General features: G+C 41.3%; 1 protein-coding gene across 2 annotated transcripts in view; it reads left to right on the top strand.

Annotated features, from left to right (window-relative positions):
* MAP3K2 (mitogen-activated protein kinase kinase kinase 2) overlaps positions 1–21,565 on the top strand; it is a 40,516-nt gene extending 18,951 nt beyond the window's left edge. For both annotated transcript variants that reach the window (XM_065750509.1, XM_065750508.1), the window contains exons 2-17: positions 1,260–1,329; positions 4,161–4,279; positions 6,462–6,502; positions 8,784–8,883; positions 9,493–9,606; positions 10,206–10,305; positions 11,086–11,216; positions 13,808–13,887; positions 14,433–14,500; positions 15,495–15,590; positions 16,844–17,050; positions 17,637–17,785; positions 18,053–18,184; positions 18,984–19,113; positions 20,030–20,207; positions 20,730–21,565. In XM_065750509.1, coding sequence (XP_065606581.1) covers positions 1,326–1,329; positions 4,161–4,279; positions 6,462–6,502; positions 8,784–8,883; positions 9,493–9,606; positions 10,206–10,305; positions 11,086–11,216; positions 13,808–13,887; positions 14,433–14,500; positions 15,495–15,590; positions 16,844–17,050; positions 17,637–17,785; positions 18,053–18,184; positions 18,984–19,113; positions 20,030–20,207; positions 20,730–20,955 — 1,875 coding nt within the window. In that variant the 5' untranslated portion in view covers positions 1,260–1,325 and the 3' untranslated portion in view covers positions 20,956–21,565. The remainder of the gene's footprint in view (positions 1–1,259; positions 1,330–4,160; positions 4,280–6,461; positions 6,503–8,783; positions 8,884–9,492; positions 9,607–10,205; positions 10,306–11,085; positions 11,217–13,807; positions 13,888–14,432; positions 14,501–15,494; positions 15,591–16,843; positions 17,051–17,636; positions 17,786–18,052; positions 18,185–18,983; positions 19,114–20,029; positions 20,208–20,729) is intronic.
* Positions 21,566–21,790: the final 225 nt, after the last annotated feature.

The following is a 21,790-nucleotide window of genomic DNA, read 5'->3' on the forward strand; positions in this document are numbered from 1 at the left end:
CAAGTGCAAGGTGCTGCAATTGGTCGGGGCAATCCCAGGTGTTTATACCAATAGGGGAAGAACTAGAGAGCAGCCCTGTGGATAAGGACTTGGATAGTGGTGGATGAGAAGCTGGACATGAGTCAGCAGTGCATGCTTACAGCCCAGAGGGACAATTATATCCTGGGCTGCATTATAAAAGGGATGGCCAGCAGGGAGAAGGAGGTGATTGGCTGTCTTATGAGGCCACATATGGAGTACAGTGTTCAGGCCTGGGGCCCCAACACATGAAAGATGCAGAACTCTTGGATTGGGTCCAGAGGAGGGACACTAAAATGATCAGAGGGCTGGAGAACCTCTCCTGTGAGGAAAGGTTGAGGGAATGGGGCTTGTTTAGCTTGGAGAAGGTTCCGGGGGGATCTCATTGTGGCCTTCCAATACTTCAAGGGAAGTGTAGAAAAAGGAGGAGGAATGACTGTATACATGATTGATAGTGATAGGACAAGGGGGATTGATTTTAAACCAAGGGGAGATTTAGGTTAGAGATTAGGAGGAGGTTTTTACTGAGGGTGGTGATGAACTGGAGCAGGTTGCTCGGAGAGGTTGTGGATGCCCCATCCCTGGAGAGGCATTCAAGGCAAGGCTGGATGTGGCTCTGGGCAGCCTGCTCTAGTGGTTGGTATCCCTGCCCATGGCAGGGGGGTGAAAATAGATGATCTTGGAGGTCCTTTTCAATCCAGGCTATTCTATGATTCTGTCGTAACATAACTGCGTAGAAATAGAATCTCAGAATGGCTGAAGTTGGCAGAGGGAGCTCTGGGGCTGTTTGTTTTCTTTTTGTTTTAGCAGGGCTGGGATGAGCAGGGCGCTCAGCACACAGCCAGGCAACTCTGAAATTCTTCCAAGAAAGGAGCCTCCTTTGATGCATTGTAATCTAGAGTAACGGATATCTCATGTAGCAGAGTAATGTGACTAATTAAGCCACTAACTGTCATTTGGAGATGTAGATAGAGGCTAAAATCAGCCTGAGTTTGGGAGAGTATTTAGATCTTTGTATCTACTGAAGGTCTATATGTGTCTTGCTCTGAGATCAGAGAAGCTTTGGGGCTGATACCTTTCTTTTCCATGTCATATCTGCGTATGTGATCATATATGTAGATTATATGCATATTTGATATGTGGAATATTAGGGGAAAGAGAAGCCTGTGAAAACTGGAAAGCTGACTGCATTACATTGCTTTTCCACTTCAGTAATGGTGTGCTTTGGGTTTTCATTTTAGGAAATGAAATAATGCTAACGAGGCACCCGCATCCCTGAAGTTCAGGTTGTCAGGCTCGCTGCCAGCATGGGTAAGTTCTGTGCATAGCTTATATAAAAATTCAGTTAGTACTTCTCATTTCTCTTGAAGGGCAGAACATTCACATAATGCCTTTTTTTATACGTTCTCAGGAAGTGTTTGCATTAACTAATGCAACGTCTATGTGACAGGCAGTCCTCAGCTGCTTTACTACCATTCAAAATAGAACTGTTGTTTTGTTATTTTTCCATTGGTGTCAGGCATTTTCTTCTCACTGTGCGATAGACTAAAAATCCAAGTATGGGAAATAGAGATTTGTGCTATTAGAAAATGAGCAATGCTTACTGTGCTCTGAACAGTGATGGCTGGGAGAGACTGGGGCGTGGTGGCAGCGGGCGTGTGGTGAGGCGTGGTGTCCTACTGCCTTGTGGCACAGTAACGCAGAGCCAGGGCTCTGTGCTGTAACCGTGCTTTCCAAATCTGTAGAGCATTTGGATCATCTTAAATTTGATGTCAGTTTCTAAAGTCATGCTGGCTTTTTCAAGGAGTTGACTGTGTCAGTCTTGTCATCACTTCGTTATGTTTGCTCTCAAAGGGGAAACAAAAAGTGGGGGAAAGCAGAAGCTTCTGTCTGCCTTCTATTGTTATGTGAGTGAAGCCCACCTGGTGCCTAGTAACAAAGCAGTAATTAGATTTGTGATGTTCTTCAATGTTTTTTGTGAGATGGCTATCGAATCACACTGGGTATGTAGTCAGCTTTCCTTCCCTTTGTATGAAACTTGCTACCTAGTGAATGTTAACAGTTATATCTATGGTATCTAACAACTAAAAACATTTTTTCTTTACCACACTGAGGGCTAGAATGGGCTTGAACACCATCAAGTCACTGATTTGTGGCAAGTTATGAAGTGTGTATTAGTTTGAAGAAGGAACAGGTGTTAGCTGCAAGAATGCTACCAGTTCTGGCACTGAACTTTTCTACTAAAACCTGCTTTTATAATAAGATTTATGTATCCTAGTAGAGTTATGAGTAATGGCAATGTGACCAGTGCCCAAAGCTACTGAATTTCAGACCAACTTTCTGATTTGTTAGTAATTTATTAAATCACTAAAATCCCAGTTTCCCCATTTGACAGATGTATTTTCTGGTTTGGTAAGTATAGCTGGTGGTATTTGAATAGAGCATGAAGAAATGACCTCATTGTAGCTGAAGAGCTGGAGCACATATCTGCTAGCTCTCGTGCTGAGTTCTCAGGCCCATTCTTGGGAAGAGCAGTTCTGTATAAATTGCTGCATCTAGCTATTAATTCCTCAGCAAACCAGTGATTTTCAGGTAGCATGGTGGCTTTTGTAGACAAATGATGTTATCCAGTGTTCTAGATGTATGCTGAGTGTAGTAGTGTTGTGGCAAGGAATGACAGAATACATCAGCACCAAATAAGTTCCTGTTAGGGATGGATGTAGGGGCTTTTGAGCTCCAAAGTGCATTCCTGTGCAAAGAACTGTCTCAGTTCTGATGCTAACTTTGTGTAGCATAGACCCTAATATGTGGCCTCAGGCCACCACGTTGGCAGCACAAGGTCCTCAGGATTTTAGGATTGTGTGCAAACGTGCAGTCTGACCTGCATAGCGTTCCTGCTCCTAAATTGTCCCTTGGTTCAGTGCTTCTGTTTCTCCTTGTGACTGTCTTGCTTTAGATTGGACTCACCCTACATGCAGCAGGAGTACATGGGACTGGACATTTGAAAAACAGTGTAAATTAACAGTTTAAGAGTAAGTTCACAGTTGGTAAATTAAGTTGGGTCTCTTTTAATGGATGTTTTTTAGGTGGAACTCGAGTTTGTTCAGCCTTGATCTGTTTGTTCTTAGACTGAGGTAGTAGCAAGTCAGTCATTCCCTCAGTGTGAAGTGGGATGAGGTGCAAGATTGGGATTTCCTGCTGAACAAGGCATCTTTCTCCTTTAAGAGAATACATTCATATATTTATGTTTGTTGTTTTTTTCACCAGAATTAGGTTCTCTACCTAAATGAGGTAGGTGTGCAGTTTAGTAATACAATAAGTAAACAGTGATGTTTTGAGATTGTAGACCCAGATCACCATTCCTTAGTACTGACATTGCCTTAAAGCTGAAGTTCTGGTGAAATTGTTATTCATAAGATGTTTTGTCATAGGTAACCTTTTCTTCCTTGAAGCTTTGCACACTTGCACAGAACTGCTGCAGCCATTTGAATATGTACGTTTGTTAAACTGTGGTAGGTCTGATGTAGGCGTGATACTGCATCCAATGCTGTCCGTTGCAGAAGAGACTCTGATGCTGCTGTTATTGAGCAGTTGATGGGATCATTCAGAATGAACAGCTAGAAATAATCTTACTCACGCCTTCCATGGGTAGACTTCCAAGAGCAGTGACACTGTAACATTTATACATCACAGGGTTGAATTAATGTTGCCAGTGGTGGAAAAAATGCCCGCAAAAATGGAGAAGTGGGGGGTGGGAGGGGGAAGAGAAGAAAGTGAGAAACAACTTGTGTACTCCGGAGCACTTCCCCACACTGCAGCATTACTCATCTGCTACCTATGTTTTAGTGTTTCTTAGGAAGGAGTAGGAAAAAATCCAGAAGCTCTGTTGTGTCACTGTGTAGCTGGAGGTGAGAAGTGAAGGAGGACTGACCTGGAAAGGAAGGAACGACTGCTTCCTTAAGCACTGCTAACAATTGACTGTATGTATTGCAGTGTGGTGGTAGTGTTTAAAATTTGGCAGTTACATATTGCAATATAGGATGGGGTTTAGATCTTAGAACCATGCTGCCTAAATGGGACATACGACAGTGCCATACTTGAGATTTAACAGTCATTTACGTTTCTCTTTTTCTTCTGAGCAGATGAGCAGCAGGCTTTGAATTCAATCATGCAGGACTTGGCTGTGCTTCACAAGGCCAGTCGTCCTGTACTGCCTCAGCAAGAAACAGGAAAACCAAAGTCATCTTCACCTAAAAAACAGGTAATCTTTAGTATGTTGACTAACCCAGTGAAATCTAACTGCCCTGCTGTGACTTCTGTCATTATTCTTGGTGCTACAATGAGCTGTTGGTCTCTCCGCTGCCGTTTCCTTTGTTCATGTTCTAAAATTAGCAAAATGAAGCTGTAGGGTTTCAGAGCTGATTGCAGCATATGCTTAACTGACTCTGATCCTGGTAAACTGGATCTCAGGTTACAGAGGTACTCTGACAGTGCATGGAGATCTAAACTATTTTTCGAGTATTTTAAAATGTGAAGCTGTGGTAGCACCTTCTATTGAATTCTATTGAAAATACTTGTGTAGGATGGGCTTTGCAAGTATATTAGGCTGTGCAGATGTCAGCTGGGCTTTAGTAATGTATGTCAGCACTGCAGCTGAAACATTCTTACACTTTTTTACTCCATCTATGGTCTGAATATTTTGTTAGTTTGTTCTTATGCTAGAGATGTGAGATCTCAGCTTTAGTGTTTTCCAACATAGCTGGAAAAACATTCAACACAGCTGGAAAAACAAAATTATGGGTAGGTTTGAGCTACTTTGTAGAGGGGCTCAGAGAGGTGAAGGTAGGGCTGTGACAAGTGTGGGTAAGTATCCAATTAATTGTATGCTTATGTGATTGGAGCCTTTGTTTCCAAACCACTGTTACATGTACTGTTAGTTTGCACTGGTCTGCTTAACCTACTCAAGATGAAAGTATTTGAATATTTTTGGTTGTTACACTATCAAGAGAGGCACATTTGATTCTTGCTACTGAAGTTCAGTATGTAGCAACACAACTGCTAGTATTGTGAGTTACTTCTCAGCTGTGACTTTGGATATTGACGTCATATACAGATGTGAGTCATAATTATTTGAAAGTAAAATAAAGTCAGGAAAATATAGTTGAGCCATTTGAGTTGAAACGTTTTGTATGACGATTTTATAACCTTGTGGCTGCAGATGCTTACAGATATGTTGGTTAAAGGAAATGGGATGCATGGATGCTAGCTTTACGTGTGTTTAAACAGTGATGTTCAGGAAACAAGGTATGTTTCTTAAGCACAACAGACAACAGTCAGCAACATTAGAACCCGTCCTGGTAGCAAAGGCATCAGCTATTTTCTTTCAAGAAAGCAATAGGCAAGCAACCAATGATAGGATGTCATAGATGGAAAAGGAGTTTTTGTCTTCGTTTTTCACTTCGAAATAATGTTACCTTCTGGAAGGAAATAGTTGATATATTTCATGACGTATGAATAATCCTAAACTGTGTCCTCATTTGTTTGTGCATTATCATTCATTTGTTGTTGCTGTCATGCAAAACAGGGAACAAGGCAAGCGAAAATCATTCAGCAGCTAGAACCAGATCTCTTGTTGCTGGAAGGCTTGGAAGCTGTAGGAAGCTACTGTTGTTGTCCTGGCTTTATCAGGGTTCCTTATGGTGGTGCTGTGCATCAGGCTGTTGGGTGCAGAGGCACAGGGTGCTGCTTGGGAAGGTATCCTTCCTTGTAGCTCAGAATTGTCAAGTGTCTTTGCAGTTCGTTTTGTAAAAGTAAGTGGTGATGGTGATTTTAAAAACAGAGGGGAAAGCTTCTTTGGATATGAGGAAGGCAGCTGTGTTGTTCAGCTTCAAACTAAAACAGGCAGGTAAATAGTTCGGAATACTCGTTCACCAGCTGCACAACCTAAGCTTGAAAGAGCAGTTGTCTTCTGTCCCTTTGCAGTGAGATGTTGTGCTTATGCCCACATGTCACTGAGTGTAGAAGAATGACAGTGATGGGATCATTTACCAATGTTAATTTTAATTTCCTGTTGCTTCTCATTGCAGCCATAGCAGAGTGTGTTCACAACAAATAATTCTTTGCTGCTCAGTTTCGTGCTGAACTTTAATCTTTTCATCTGTTAATATTAAAAAATATTGATTTTAAAATAACGTGTTAACTTACAGAGGCATTAATTGTACTTCACTACTGTCTGTGTACTTTTTACATGCTTTAAGCCTCTCTTGATATTTAAGCAGAAGCAGCTTGTTACAATGCTTGGTAAATCAGAAAGAACAGAAGGTAATACAGGCTGCATCAAGGTCTTACTTACAACCTACCATTATTGAATGAAATTTCATGGCTTTCCCTGCAGGAGGTGGTAGCAAACTAACAGTGCTGTTTCTGTATCCTTTCTGTTACAGAACGATGTTAGAGTCAAATTTGAACATCGGGGTGAGAAAAGGTAAGCTGGGAGCATAGGAAACAATCCTGGTTTTTATTGTGCTTTATAGACTTCTGTTGAGTTCCTACCACAAACTTGCAGATAAACTGTGTTACGTGTTTCAAGTACCTGAATATATTTGGATTGATCTTAAATTTAGTTCAGATGTAAACACAATTTCAGGAAAACTGATCTGTTTAATATGTTGGGTTATAGGTAATATCCTCTATAATTGTACCCTTCAGGTGGCTACTTGTAGCCTAGCATCTGAAATGTGAGTAGAACAGCAAATAATTAGTTCTGCTGCATCATGCAGCATGGTAATGTGTTGTTACTCTGATACCTGGAGTAAGGAGCCTCGATCTTTAATGTCAGTGGTGAGCTGTGCTGCAGAGGGAGCAGTCTGAGAAGTGTAACAGGAAAACATACTTGAATTTATAATTCAAATGTAATTATTTTAAAACTTTATGACCACTTTATATCTATTTTCTTTGTGTGTGTGTGAGGTGAATGATGTGTGCACTGAACTCTGCTCTGATGAGCGCTCAGATGTTTCCACAGAAGTCTGTCGCCAATTCTGTGCAGAAGTGGTTTGCAGAAACTGCAGCTGTCCCTTTCTGAAAGGATTGCACCTGTGCAAAAGTAGCTATCAAATAAAGTCCTGGAAAATTCTTAATGAAAAGGGAAATAACGCTGTGACCGTGCTGTTTGTCAGTAGCAATGGTATTCCCCTTAAGCAAAGGTTGCACTGCAGTGAACCCTCTGCTGCTCCTTGGCAGCCCTTAGTAGTGTGCAATAGCAGAGTGTGTCCATGCTGCTTGCAGTATGTGATTCCTTGTTAGGCACGATAGGAAAAGAACAGTACGTTCCCTTGGTATTAACATTCTTTAGCATCTTTCTGTCACTTCTTTGAACATCACAGGTAACAGACTTGGTAATGGTTGAGTGTTACATGTACTTGAGAGGAAATAAGGCTTGAAGATGCTTTTAAAACTTCGGACTTTTCTACCTGGGGATCACTTGTGAAATAAGCAGAAGCGTGAATGTAAAGCAGTACTGCCTCCTCACTGCCGGTCTGCACAGCCACAGTATTCCACCTTAATTCACTTTGACAGCGTTAAACAATTCCTTATGAATGGAAGCATGGAGTACCTGGACCAGTGCTTTCCCCAAGCCTTTGTGGTGACGAGTCTGACTGTGTTTGGGGTTGTTCAAAGCAGCTTGAGCCTGCTTGTCCAAGAGTATTGGGCAGATGAGGCTCATTGCTTGAGTAGCAGTGCTTCTGTTACTCGATTATGTAGATCTAAAGATAACTTATTTTCCTTGCATCATTTCATGATTTTATGCAATGGCTTTCTCACTAGTTCTTGAAACGGGAAGTAGGAAAGGGAAGTGATTCCAGAGTTCCTTTGTGTGGTGAACGTGGCACTCTGCACCAAGGAGCACACGCTGCGATGGGCTGAGTTGCAGACCTGCTAAGCAAATGGTTCACTGCGGTGGCAATCGATGTGGTTTTTATATCATTATATTGTGTTTTTGTAATGATAATTTCTAGTTGCAAATGGCCTGACTTGTAGGCTCGTTTCCGTAAGGAATAGTTAGCTAAGCAACGTGCATGTTAAAACACTGATAAAAGAGGCACTCACATTTGCTGTGTTTTCTGCCGAACGAAATGGAAGTACTTTCTATGCGAGCGTCCCTCACTAGCTTAGTCACTTGTTTGATAGTGCTCTGTTCCAAATTATACAGCACTTCTCCATTGTAAAAGGTCAGGTGAAGGCATGCGGGGCTTTTTGGTTTGGAGGGACATCCGATTAAATGAAAATTGGAAATTTTGACTACAACTGAATCATTCTTCTGGGAGAACGTTGGCACAGGTACTGATGAACTCATCGTTTGAATGTGTAATTCATTATTGTAAAAATGGCAGCCTTTAGTTATCTTCCTCAGATGAGGAATTCTTTTTAATCTTCAGAAAATAAGGACTGACGCTTAGCTTGTCGGCCTCTGTCGTAGCCTGCTGGTTTGCTTGGTTTCCTGAAGTAGGGAGTTGTAGAAGCTTCTAAGAACTTACCTTTGCAGTGGAGGCAAAGCGTTAAGAAGGAAGCTGTATGTAAGCAAGTTAAGCACTTAGCATTAATTGGGGCTCCATGATAGTTTTTTCACTGTTTTTCATTTTTTTTAATGATATAAAATATCACTTGTGATTGTTTTAGCAATGTAAGAGTGTTCTTAAATAATGAGACGGCAGATTTTTGTTAAGTAATGGATAAATTTGTCTGTGACTGAAATTGTGTTTCAGGATACTCCAGCTACCCAGGCCTGTCAAACTTGAAGATCTTGGAGCTAAAGCTAAAGTCGCATTTGGACAGACCATGGATTTACTTTACTGCAATAATGAGGTAGTAGCTTGTATTTTCTAAATCCTCTGTGAATTGTTTCAAGGCAGAAATCTGTCCTTGTTAGCAGTGGCAGCCGCTCCTGTGACAAAAGGCCACATTTCTAATGTGTGTTCTCAAATCTGTTGTCTGAATTACAATAGGGGTGAGATGTGTGAGCTGTGTAACAGTATGGGGCATATCTCAATGAACTGTGTCTCAAGCAAATGCAGCTGTGATGTGCCATAGAAAAACATACTTTATAGCCAGGAAATAGGACTTGTTCTTCCTACAGACTTGCATTATTTCAGTTGAGGTGGAAAATACATTGGTGCTGTCGCACATGTTTCTCTGAAAGATGTACATATGTGAAGTGTTTGTTCCTGCTCTGTGAAGACTTGTTCTGACAGGCTGTGGCTGCTCAGGGCCCTAAAAGAGGAGTTCAGGTTGAGCTTGACGCTTCTGTTCTCTGTGCATCCTGATGGTATCTCAAGGGGTTGTTAGTGAACCCTATTGTCAGGTTGCTTGGAGTGAAATGTGCCTGTTCACTTGTTCCCCTATATCTGACTTGTGAATTTCTTTCTTTTGTCCTGTTTGACATCTGTCTGTTCATGATTTTTTTCCTTTCTGTAGCTTGTAATTCCACTAACCACGCAGGATGACCTGGACAAAGCTGTTGAACTGCTTGACCGTAGTGTTCACATGAAGAGTCTCAAGATATTGCTTGTAATACATGGGAACACACAGGTATGAGTTGACATTTCAAATGCCGTTTCCTTCAGTTTTCAGATTGGAGTATAATTCATCTTAAAGATGAGATTTTCCCAGTTGAAGGCATGAGGTGTTACTTCTCTAGTTCAATTAAGAAGCGTGTATTGGTGTTCTGTACTGAGTCAGTCTTAACTTTTCCCAGGTACTAATTCCTCCTTTTTTGTGTGCCTTCTTTACAGTGCCTGAGAAATGCTCCTTAGGATGATGATATGATACAGAAATGAGAAGTGCACAGTTTTAATGCTGTTGTGATTATTTGAAACCATCCTTTAGTGATGCGTTTTTCTGTGCCATGTAGCAGCAGTGCTAAATACTGAGTTAGTTTGTTACTGTCTAGCTGACCACAGCTGTGATATCGATAGGATTCTGTGTAGTGGTATATATTGAAAGCTATTTCAGGGGTTAAGAATGAGCTGTTAAAGTAGATGACTGTTTGCATAAGTTTATAAGCTTGATTTTGCCTTATTGGAAAAAGAGTGCTTTGTGCAAAGGCTTTAAAAGTTAGTGAAGTTTTTTGATCATTAGGAGTACAAAGTAATTAATAATTGCAGTCTGTAATATATACTCTTTTTCAGTCACCCAGTGTCACTAATGTGGAGCCCCTGCCCTCGCTGGAAGATTTAGATAACACAGTGTTTGGTGTGACAGAAAGAAAAAGGCGGCTTTCGGTATTAGGTGAGCTGCACGTTTTAATAGCTGTCATTAGAACAGCCTGTGTGATATTCTCTTCTTGAAGATACTGTTCTCAGCACAGATAGTTTATATTTCTCTTATAATTATATTAATTAAATATATATTAATTATTAATTAATTCTCTTAAACTCAGCAGCAAATCTTTGTGCTATAGAGTCTGTACTCTGGGAGGTCTGGCAGTACATTTTCTCACTTGAGATTAGACTCCCATATTTTTAAACCTTTATATATATGAACGTTTGTCCAAGATGCTTTTTCTGGCATTGATAATAACACTTTTGCCTATCCATGTTTTAAGTTGGTGTGGTGATAGCTCCCTTTGAAACTAGAGACCATTTTTCCAGCCAATTTGTTATGCATTTGTTAGGAATACAGGTATTCGTGTTGTTGAAGGAACAATGTTCTACAAAGGGAAACTGAGATTCTCAAGAGGTAGAAAGGATTAGTTGATGTGGGAAAGTAGTGGTGAAGAGGCTTGGATTGTTGCTTCCTACCAAAGAGGAAATGTACCTGTGGACAAATTATACTTCTGTTCCTGTATTAATGGGAACAAAAAGAAGTTAAATGTAATTGAGGCATCCTTGCCCTGTGTGTTTCATAATTCCTGGTTTGCAGATTACAGAACAGGCATCTGGAAAGCTTCTAAAGCAGCACATTACCCAGGCAGACTGGATCATTGAATCTGAACCCGGGGCCATTTGAATAAAGCCTCCAGATTTTGTGTTAATGAGAGGACACTGACCAGCCCTTTTCTTTCCTTAGGTTCTAATAATCACGACAGGAGTTCACCTCCCCCAGGGTACATTCCAGATGAGCTGCATCAGGTGGCCCGAAATGGGTCGTTCACCAGTATCAACAGCGAGGGTGAATTCATTCCAGAAAGCATGGATCAGGTACTGACTGAAATTAAAGATTTCTGGAGTGAGATTGGTTTATGAAGTTCTGCTATTCAGGAAGGGTGTGGGATTGACAGCCCTAGAAAACACAATCAGTGTAGGAGTTTACAGTAATTACAGTTATTTACGCCAGTAGAAACCTGTTTTTCTCTGTCAGTCTCTTAAATAATTTAAAGTTGTTGCTACAAAAAGATTGCATTCTTTATTGTCAAGACAGATGGGTGAGTTACTAAAATAAAAGTTACAGCAGGAGACACCTTGTTGGTGTGGGTTTATTAGCACAATTAGCATATGAAAATCCTGCTCTGAATATCAGAATTCCACTTAAAAACATTAGGAAAAGAAGAGGGAATGTAGTGTTTCTCAGAATTGACAATAAGCTATTTTAAAGAGAGAAAATAATGCTTCATATCGAAATAATCTTCTTGTTGACATTGGCATGGTATTGACAAATGGCAGGAGGTGGTGGTTTATATGAGCTGAGTAAATGAGAGACAGATGATAGAATAATAAAAATAGAGGCAGAGAAGTTGTGCAACTTGTTACACAATCTTCGTGGCTGAACTAGGAGTAGGGGCTGAATCTTCTTATTCGAGTCCAGGATGCTATTCATTATTATTACCACATGCTCACCTCCAGCCTGAGCTCTGGATTTGTTTAGTGAAGTGATTTTCTTTTGGCCTGGACAAATCATTGTTGATCTCTGAGCGGCCAAACGGATGAGCTCTGAGGATCAGGGTCTCCTTTCACTCCTGAGCACTGAAGGAACGTGGAAGTCTTTCTGAGTGAGCTGTCAGCAGGATTTTAAGTAAAGGAATTTCATAGGAGGCCAGGTTAATTCATACTGGACAGCCTCCAGGGCTAGGTTTGTATGTTGGATCCTCGTCCTCTCTCTGTTCCCTTCTTCAGCCCTACACATCTCTCTTGGAAGTGCTGCTGTGGAAGTGCAGGAGGGGACTTCGGGAGGGTACTGTTCTGCTCTCATATTGCTCTGTCCCAGCACGGCTGTTTGCTGCTCTGACAGCAGACCCTGCACTTTGCTTACAGGGATGATGGTGAGCCGATGGAAGCGGACCACGGTCTGCCAGTTGGACTGTACAGCATTAAGTTATAGTTGTAATTAATCTGGCAGCTGAGAGGGTTTTATTTCCCTTTCAGGACTCGTTGCTGAGCCCAATAAAAGAATACAATCCCTGAACCTATGGTGAATTTAATCCTTCCCAATAGAGAGTTCATTTTTAGTGTCTGAATTTATAAAGTTACCAGCTCGCTTTAGGAGCACTGTTTGTGTAGTAAGTCCTCAGTGGGTACTTAGGTAAGATGTGTATCCACGGCCTTTAAGTTGTGGCACAGACCATACAAATTGAAGGGACAACTGCTTAATTTACAGCAATGCTGTTGTATAATTCATAGGAAACAGCAGATGTTGTATGCAACAGCAAAACAAACTGTTTTAGGAAGAAGCTCGTTTAAAACATCAGATGAGCTGTTGTGAGAGGTAGGCAGTTAAAATGGGCGTCTGTGCCGTATTCATGGTTTAGATACTGCTCCCACATCTCTTGGGAAGATGAATAGGTGACCATTTCAGATTGCTGTACTGCAGGAGAGAAGGAGGTGATGTTTGCCAGTATCGGATTGGGGTGTAAGGCTGATATTGTGAGAAACAAAATGAATATTGTCCGGGGCAAATGGCTGGTTGTGGGAGTGCTGTTTTTGGTTTGCTTTGGATTAGATTTGAGCAATGAGAAAGTGTTGATATTTATTTTCATTATGTAGTGGATCTGGCTGAGGCACTCCATTTTAGGATTTGTTCCCATTGATGCGTGGAAGGTTTCATGTAACTTACGAGTGCTGCTTACTGGGAGATGAAACCATCTGGGGACAAAAAAATACTGTGTTTTATGAAGTCCTGCTTTCTGTGTGGAACACGATTTTGATTTGGGTGAAAAGTGTTGATCAATTTTGTGTTCTTATCTCCTTTTCTTTACTGTTCAGCTCTGTTTAAACCATGCATACCTGCGTTCCTTGTGCTCACAACTAGAGATAGATGATTAAAAGCTTTTTTGTGGTGTTTTATTTCTACTATTTTTGTGAGTTCTGGTTGGCCAAACTTAAAGGGATTATGTGAACTGCATTCATCACAATCTGTGCCATGTTTGAGGCTTTTTTCTTTGACGGCAACAAAATTCACATCTTTTTTTTTCCTTCAAGCAGTTTCAGCTTTCTGTCTCTTTGGAGGCCTCACTGTTCTGTTATGCCATTTTTGTGCAGACAGTGCAGTGCTAATAGGAGGCAATGGTGCCTGCAGGAAGAGTGTAGCAGCGCAGCTCAGTGCATGAGGAGCATTGCTGAGTATGAAATACATCAGCTGAATTCTACTCAATGGGAGAATGATGGGATCCTTTCAGGAGAAATACTTAATGTGGGTTTCACTATGGTGGTCATCCTTTTCTCTACTAATTCTTGTTTGGTTGGTTTTGGTGATGTTTTTTTTTTTTTAATTAGAGTTGAAAAGTGTGAACCTTCAGGCCTTAAAATAAAATAAGCCAAACAACTTGTGTTGATCTTTATCTGCATGTTTTGATTAGATGCTGGATCCGCTGTCATTGAGCAGCCCTGAAAATTCTGGCTCAGGAAGCTGCCCCTCGCTTGACAGCCCTTTAGATGGGTAAGGACTGCTTGCATTCATTAGTCATCTTTTTTAGATGACTTAACGTGTTAATCAGTGTAACACATAATAACCAAGAAATTCTACATCATTCTTTAACACATTAAAATTACTAACTTAATCCTGTGGCTTTTTTGGAGAGAAGAGAAAATGTCTGGAGACGTTACAAATTTCTGCCTTTGTTGGGTTAAATTTGGTGAGGGATTTTTGTTGGCTGCGCAAGAGATCTTGTGTCCACAAAGCTTGTGTGTTCGGCTGTCACGGTGTTAAACTTCAGTGTTCCTTTGTGGCTTTGCTGGTGCTGATGGCACAGTCTGTTGCTTTCTTACTGCACTGAAGCTGAAGAGCAAGGTTTTCCACTGTTACTGATCCTGAATGATTATTGGTGCCTAATTAGATTTGATGTTGCTTGAGATGGAGTTCCACATCTGCAAGCGGCAGTGTGTATAGTGAAAAGCTTTGCCAGCCCTAAGGCGTTGTAGCACAGTGGGATTGATTAGTTACTATAGCTGCAATTTTAAAGTACTTTGCTTTCATGTTTCTAGAGACAACTATCCCAAATCTCGGATGCCGAGGGCACAGAGCTATCCAGATAATCATCAGGAATTCTCAGGTAGGCAGAATGGGCTGGCCATGGTGGCTTTCCTTGTACTTCCTCTTGCAAGTACTAGAACTTGAAAGGGGAGCTCATATTATGTGTTACCTCACCCAAGGGTGTTACAGTAGCAGAAGACATAGCAACAAATGTTTTCTTCTCATTGTGTGTAACAGCAGTGCTGTTGTGTTTAGTAGAACATACCTCTACCTCTGGGGAAGAAAAAGAAAATCAAATAATGCAGTGCCAAATGGCACACAGGTTGGTTAAATTGGACTGCATTGACCATCTTTAAATTGGTGCATAATCCTTCATTAATTAACTTAATGTTTCAGCCTTCATTTCATGCTATGTAAGAAGAGAATTATTTTTCCTTGCTCATAACTGCTGTAGCTGAGAGCGTTCCGAAGCGCAGGCACGATGGAGGGCTGTGTGCCATGTGTATGAATTAATGTCTCATCACCACTGGCGTTGCTTTCGTACCACAGAGTGGCTTGGACTCAAATTGTTGTGCACAGTTCAGGACACCAAGTGCAATGGGTAACCGATTATTTATCCATAAAGGAGTTTTCCCTTAAATATGAATACATTATAAAAGAGGACTCATTGGCTATGTTTCATCAGTTCATGATGTGCTGACTCATCTACCAGCATTTTTTGTTCATTTTTTAGTTGTAACTGAGGTTCTGTCACATCTCCTGTTGAGCTGCTATTTTCCAAAATGTCTCTAGGAACTATTTAAAAACACGGAGTAAGTAGGCTTGTTGCAGTCCTCTGATACCGCTTTAAGCAAGAGATTGCAAACAACTTGGCTTATATTCTTGAAATCCTTTGGAACTTTGAGCTGGATTTGTAGGTTTTGTGGATTTTGTTCTGTAGTATCCTTTTCCCCGAGGCTTCAGCTTGCAGCGCATCCCATGTTCTTCCCCACGGTGAAGTTTATCAAATGGGAACGATGAATGTGGGTTCCTCGGTTGTGTTTTTAACTTGGAAATGTATCTTTATTTTCTAGTGGAGTATGATATCCCAATATTTGAGAAGTTTGGAAAGGGGGGAACTTATCCCCGAAGATACCATATTTCATATCATCAACAAGATTACAATGATGGTAAGCATGAGTTCTGTGGGAGTTCTACAGGGTTAACTTGCTTTTCTTTTCTTAAAAACTAGAGAAGGAAACCTGTGTCGTGAAATCTTAATGGTGCATGCGAAACGAGTAACTAGTGACTGCATTCTAACAGGTGGAGCAGCAGTCACTGCCCATATGGAAATGAAGTCTCACAGATGTCTTTTGTTATTTGTTTCTCCTTCACTTTTTTTCTGCCAAACCTTAGCACATTTCTTCAAAGATTTTCTCAAGCATTTGTGCGAGGCCTTTATTATTTTGTTCTCTTCTTCAGTCCTGTGGTGGCCAAAGCTTCCTGAGTTGGCTTGAGAAAATGTTCTCATGAATTGGATACAGCACATTAGCTACTCGTGACTGATCAATTCTGGCTGTTTTATCACGTTATCTTCTCAGTGGTTTATAAAACTGCTCAGTAATTTGTTTGTGTATTTATCACAGCATTGGAATTACCCTGACTAGTGGCTGAACGTGAGCCCGCTTTTTCAAGGTGTCTCACTTGCCTCCATCAGTCCCCTGGAAACTCCATTTCTGGTGTAATACATGACAAATCAGATATTTTTTCTGTAATTAGTGAACTCCCTACGATGAAAGTTTGTCAAGTCACGCTGACCTAAAAATGTTTATCTAAATATGTGAGTGTTATGCTCAGCATCTGGATGTCATTTGCCTTTCCAAATGTCCATGTCCTTTTTTTATTCCAACGCAGACTGCCTCGCTGAATCGTGCAGTGTTTGGTGTTTGTTTTGTGGTTTTCCTGTTCTTTCCAAGGGTAAATTGTTCTCTACTTTTGATTCTTATTTTCTTTGTAGAGTGCATATGTCAGCCTGGGCATCACTGAGGTGTAAATATCTCTTTTTTTTATCAGAAATATATTCTTCACACCTTGCTAGAGCGATACAAATGGAGGTGGGGCGTTTCCCTTCCTGCCCTCACAGCCCCCTGTGTTTTTGAAGCATGTCAGTTAACTGATGCAGAAATTGCCCTCATTTTGCTACTTGTGGTTTAGGACACTTGAATGTGAACCATTCAGACCAATCTTTATGTATTTTATACCTGTGATGAATTTTTCTTCTAGTTGGAAACCTTGTGGAAAATCTCCTAATCATTGCATCATGTGATACGGTGCGGAGGATTTGAACCGTGTTGTGTGGAATTCATCAAGTATTTGCATACAGAAGTGACACGCTGGGGTTTTTTTGTAGTGTAACTCTGGTATTCTCTGTGTCACACTGAAGGTCGTAAGACTTTCCCGAGAGCCAGGAGGACGCAGGGGAACAGCTTCCGGTCACCGGTTAGTTTCAGTCCCACTGACCGCTCGCTGAGCACCAGCAGTGGGAGCAGTGTCTTCACACCAGAATACGAAGATAACAGGATGAGGAGAAGGGGAAGTGACATTGACAATCCTACCTTGACGGTCATGGACATCAGCCCACCCAGCCGCTGTAAGTTGAGGAGCTTCGTTGACCTCCACTGTAAAACTCTTCCCATTCAAGTATGTCACGTCAAAACTAAGCGTGTCATCAAAGTAAATGTGATTGAATGTGCTGTTCTCTCCATAATAGGCACAGGTCAAGATCTTACGCTCTGTATTTTTTTCATTGCTTGCTGTGCAGACCTTCATTTAGATTTTTTGTCTGGCATATACATCTGTGGTAACAAATCGCTATAAGAATGTTTCTGATGTATTGAACTTTGGTAGACACGAGAAGGTTTATGTCAGTTGGAATAGCTTGTTGGCCATTGTTGGCATTGTTTTATATCCGTGGTGGAGCAGATATTTGTGATGACTGCAGTAGTTCTTGAGTAGGCCTCCATTTAAAAAAGAAGAAATGTTACTAAGTTTGCTTAGCGTGCTTTGTCTGTTACTAACTGCTTAAGTGTATGTATCTATACCAGTAATTGATTATTTTGTAATATATTTTCCATCTTCTGTTGAAAAATGTTGTCCTTGAAATAGTTATTTTGTGTTGTTTTTTTATCAGCTGAATGACAAGCTTACATTAAAACAGAAATCTTGTTTGCTTTCAGCACCACGAGCTCCTACTAATTGGAGGCTGGGTAAACTGCTGGGGCAGGGCGCCTTTGGCAGAGTGTATCTCTGCTACGATGCCGATACCGGAAGAGAACTGGCTGTTAAACAAGTGCAGTTTGATCCTGATAGTCCAGAAACTAGCAAGGTATGAGGCACAGTGCAGAGCTGCTCATATAAACTGTGTGTAATATGTATGTAACTATATGCGTGCAATATATGTATATAACTATATATAAAGTGTCCCTGCTGTTTCAATACGTGTTTCTGTGCCTTCATTAGGAATTCTGTTTTGTTAATAACGGTAAAGAATTAATCTGATGACCTGCCTTGAGTGTCACACCACCTTTTAAAATGCTTGGATAAATCCTCATTCCGTGAATGCATTTGGTGTTGTTGTTTGTTTTTCTTCCAGGAAGTAAACGCTCTTGAATGTGAGATCCAGCTGCTGAAGAACCTGCTGCATGAGCGGATTGTTCAGTATTACGGCTTCCTGCGGGACCCGCCTGAAAGAACACTCTCCATATTCACAGAATACATGCCAGGGGTAAGCAAGAGAACCTGTGCGCTTCAGCTGTCGTTTCTGCATGTTGGGATGAGCACCCAAGTAGCCAGCAGGGCACACGGGTATCAAAGAAATGTCCGAGTTAAATAAATACAACAGTAGCTGGGTCCCAGCAGGTATTTGTAGCAGTCTGTCCGTATCTTCTCCGTTGTTGCACTTTCAGAATTGTCATGGTTTGTGCACGCTTGCTTTGAGCTTGATTTTGGTATAAGAAGCGCTGGCGGTCTTTGAGAAGACTGCAGCATTCAGAAGCTCTTGGGTGTCCTTGAATTTTAATTTCTTTTTGTAATGCTCTGCTTTGTGCTGCTGGCTGGTCTGTGTCGACTGCTCAACTGTTTTAAGACAGGAGGCAGCTGGCATAGGTGTGGGAATAAGTGCATACCGGAACTTTTCTTTTAATGTGTGGCTCTTGGATACGTGCAGAACTGCTGTACTGTTGCTGTTCTGATAAGAAATAAACCCAGCTCTGAAAACTGTAGATGTTTGTTTTCTCAACAAGTGAGTTCAGCAGAGCTAAATAGCACGTGCTCTGACAAAAACATGACCTGTATTTCTGAATAGTTACAGCACTGTACCCCACAGAAGAAAAGTGCATTTTTAGGTGAGTTCTGGGCTTCGTTTTGGGAGGATCCTTCAATTCTTCTGAGACATGAAAGCTCAGAATTCCCTGCAGCTTAAAATGTCTGTATTTTGGGCATGTGATCTCCACTAAGTTCAGCATTAGTAGGAGACCACTTGTGGCCCCAGGAAGGTTACAGTGTTTTTCACTTCTTTGCCATAGGGTTCCATCAAAGACCAATTAAAATTGTATGGAGCACTCACAGAGAAGGTGACCCGCAAATACACGTGGCAGATCCTAGAGGGAGTTCTCTATTTGCACACAAATATGATTGTCCATCGAGACATTAAAGGTAAGGAGGAGGATAGTGTGAGATACTAAAATAAAGTGAGATACTAAAATACTGACTTTGATGGGAAACAATCAATTCTTGTATTCTTGTCACCATTGCAGACTGAGTGTGTTGTAGCAGACGTCTGAAAGTTTTCTACTGTCGGTCTGCAAAACATCCATGATGAATCTTGCTTCTGAACTTAAGTTGCTTTGAATGCACCAAAAGACGATTACAAACAGTTGGAATGTTACAGAGGAAAGCATCATGACATGAGGCTGTTTGTTGTTAGTTTTGTTTCTATCAGCTGTGCAGAAGCTTCCCAGCTTTTCCCTGTTAGAAGTGGCTGGCAGGGGTGACTCATACTTGTTGCACTTTCCTGCCCCGAAACTGGTGTACTTATTTATGCTGATGGGTACAGGGGACTTGCAAGAGCTGCCAAAGCAAGATACAGATGTGTGGGAGGATGGTGGTGAGGTGCAAAATACGTGTGTTGAGCAACCTCTAAAACTCCTGTGGTTTTCCTTTTGCTTTATATCAGTCATGTTTCCTCCCCAACATGGTGGAATATCTGTGATGTTTTTGTCACGCAGATAGATATTTTGGGCAAGTCTGTGACGTAGCTTGAGATTCTGTGTTAGTACCATATTGAGGCATTTATGGTTGTGTGAAAAGAGAATTTTCTATTTCAGGTTATTACCCTCACATGGCACCTGTCTTTTTACATCAGCAGGGTTTTACAATGACCAAGACTTCCTGGGAAAGGCCTGGGATGCAAAAGATGCACTGTCAGTTGATTTTACTGAACCCCAAATAGAGCAATAGGAATAAGCAGAGAAATTCTCTGAAAGCCCCAGACCCATCTTGAACTGTATTACTGAAACAAAGCTTTTTGATCACTGTTTTTCACACCAAAGCTGTGTTCTCTTCCTTCCAGGAGCAAATATTCTGCGAGATTCAGCAGGCAATGTGAAGCTGGGTGACTTCGGTGCCAGCAAACGACTCCAGACCATCTGTCTGTCTGGTACAGGAATGAAGTCTGTCACGGGAACTCCGTACTGGATGAGTCCAGAAGTTATCAGTGGAGAGGGGTACGGCAGAAAAGCAGATATCTGGTATGTTACACAACTTCTCTAATGAAACTCATGATTTCAGAACAGGTGGTTTCTCAGCAGAACAAAGGTGTTTGTCATCAGAAGTTGGAATGTTTTATTCTGGGGTCTAAGCTGAAGAAGATAGCCCGTGAGAGCACTGGCTCGTTTGGAGAGTGTGACATGAGATCTTGGAATTGTTGCTCTGGCAGTATACGGGCCCTTGATTTAGTGATCACAAGAGGATCCTTTGAGGCAGTGTTGCACGAAGGCTGTGTCAGCCTGCAGGGCACGCTCAGGATAGCAGCCGTGCTGTCACACAAGCAGTGGTGTCCAGGTGCATTCCTCACTGAGGTGCTGTGTTGGAGGTGCACAGGCACTGATTGAACACTGTGACAGGATAGCTGTTTTCCATCACAGCTGCATCGTAGAGATAAGTGGACGCTGCTTCCCTGTGGTACTGCAGAAGCTATTTGATGTTTCTTGTGTTCCTGGAAGAGCACAACTCTGTTGTAACCTGCTGTCTCACTTTTGCCTCTGTTTCAGGAGCGTAGGTTGTACAGTGGTAGAAATGCTCACTGAGAAGCCCCCGTGGGCAGAATTTGAAGCAATGGCTGCCATCTTTAAGATTGCCACTCAGCCAACCAATCCCCAGTTACCACCTCATGTCTCAGACCATGCTCGGGATTTCCTGAAAAGGATTTTTATCGAGGCCAAGCTGCGACCGTTTGCAGATGAACTGCTAAGACACACGTTTGCACACTATCACTAACAGCCTGCCTCAACTCGGCTTGCATCTGCTGCATTTATTTTCTATTTGACTGCACTTTTGTTTTTTATTTTTTACAAAAAGGAGAAAAAAGACAAGAGAGAGAACGTGTTCTCTTGAATCTTTGTTTCACTTAGATTGTAAACAATCTAAATTTTGTATCTAAATTGAGAATCTTCCCTTCCCTGCTCCCACCAGGACTAGAACTTCTTGTTTCTATAATGTACTGATGTGGTTCACGTAGATAAAGCACTTTAGTACATATTTGTTCCTTATTTAAAGAGGGAAAAATAATACAAATGATTGGACAGTCAGGAACTGTGACTTTTTCTGACACCGCTGACTGACTCAGGGTGCAGGGAAAAACAGACATGCAGCCAGAGGGCAAGAAGGTGCTCCTCTGAGATTGTTCATTAAGTTACAGGTACTTGCAGCAGAGAGTTGTAAGTTCTTATATTTTAGCAATTTAATGAGTTTCTGCATTGTGTAATTTAAGCTGGATCATATGTTTCTGAGAGTTAATCATAAAGCTGGAGGAACTTGGAATTCTTTGTACAAAAGTGTGTCTTGACTGGTACTCCTGTGTGACCGAAAGAGAATAACAGCAGCAAAACAGTGAACTTGACACTGACAAGAGAGTTCTACTCCAAAATCTCTATTGTATATTTTTAACAGGAAAAGAATTACAGGTAAACAGATGATGGATCCTAGGAACTACTGTACTGCAAGGGGAATGTTTCCACAGTAGGAAAGAGTCAGCTGTTGGATGTAAATATTTAGGAGAAGGTCTCCTGCTGTATCTGCCAAAGAAAATCCTCTGTTGCATACACTTGCAGGG

The sequence above is a fragment of the Cyrtonyx montezumae genome, unplaced genomic scaffold, assembly GCF_038088225.1.
Source record: "Cyrtonyx montezumae isolate F1298 unplaced genomic scaffold, pur_monq_1.0 scaffold_7, whole genome shotgun sequence".
In the NCBI taxonomy this organism is placed as follows: Eukaryota; Metazoa; Chordata; class Aves; order Galliformes; family Odontophoridae; genus Cyrtonyx; species Cyrtonyx montezumae.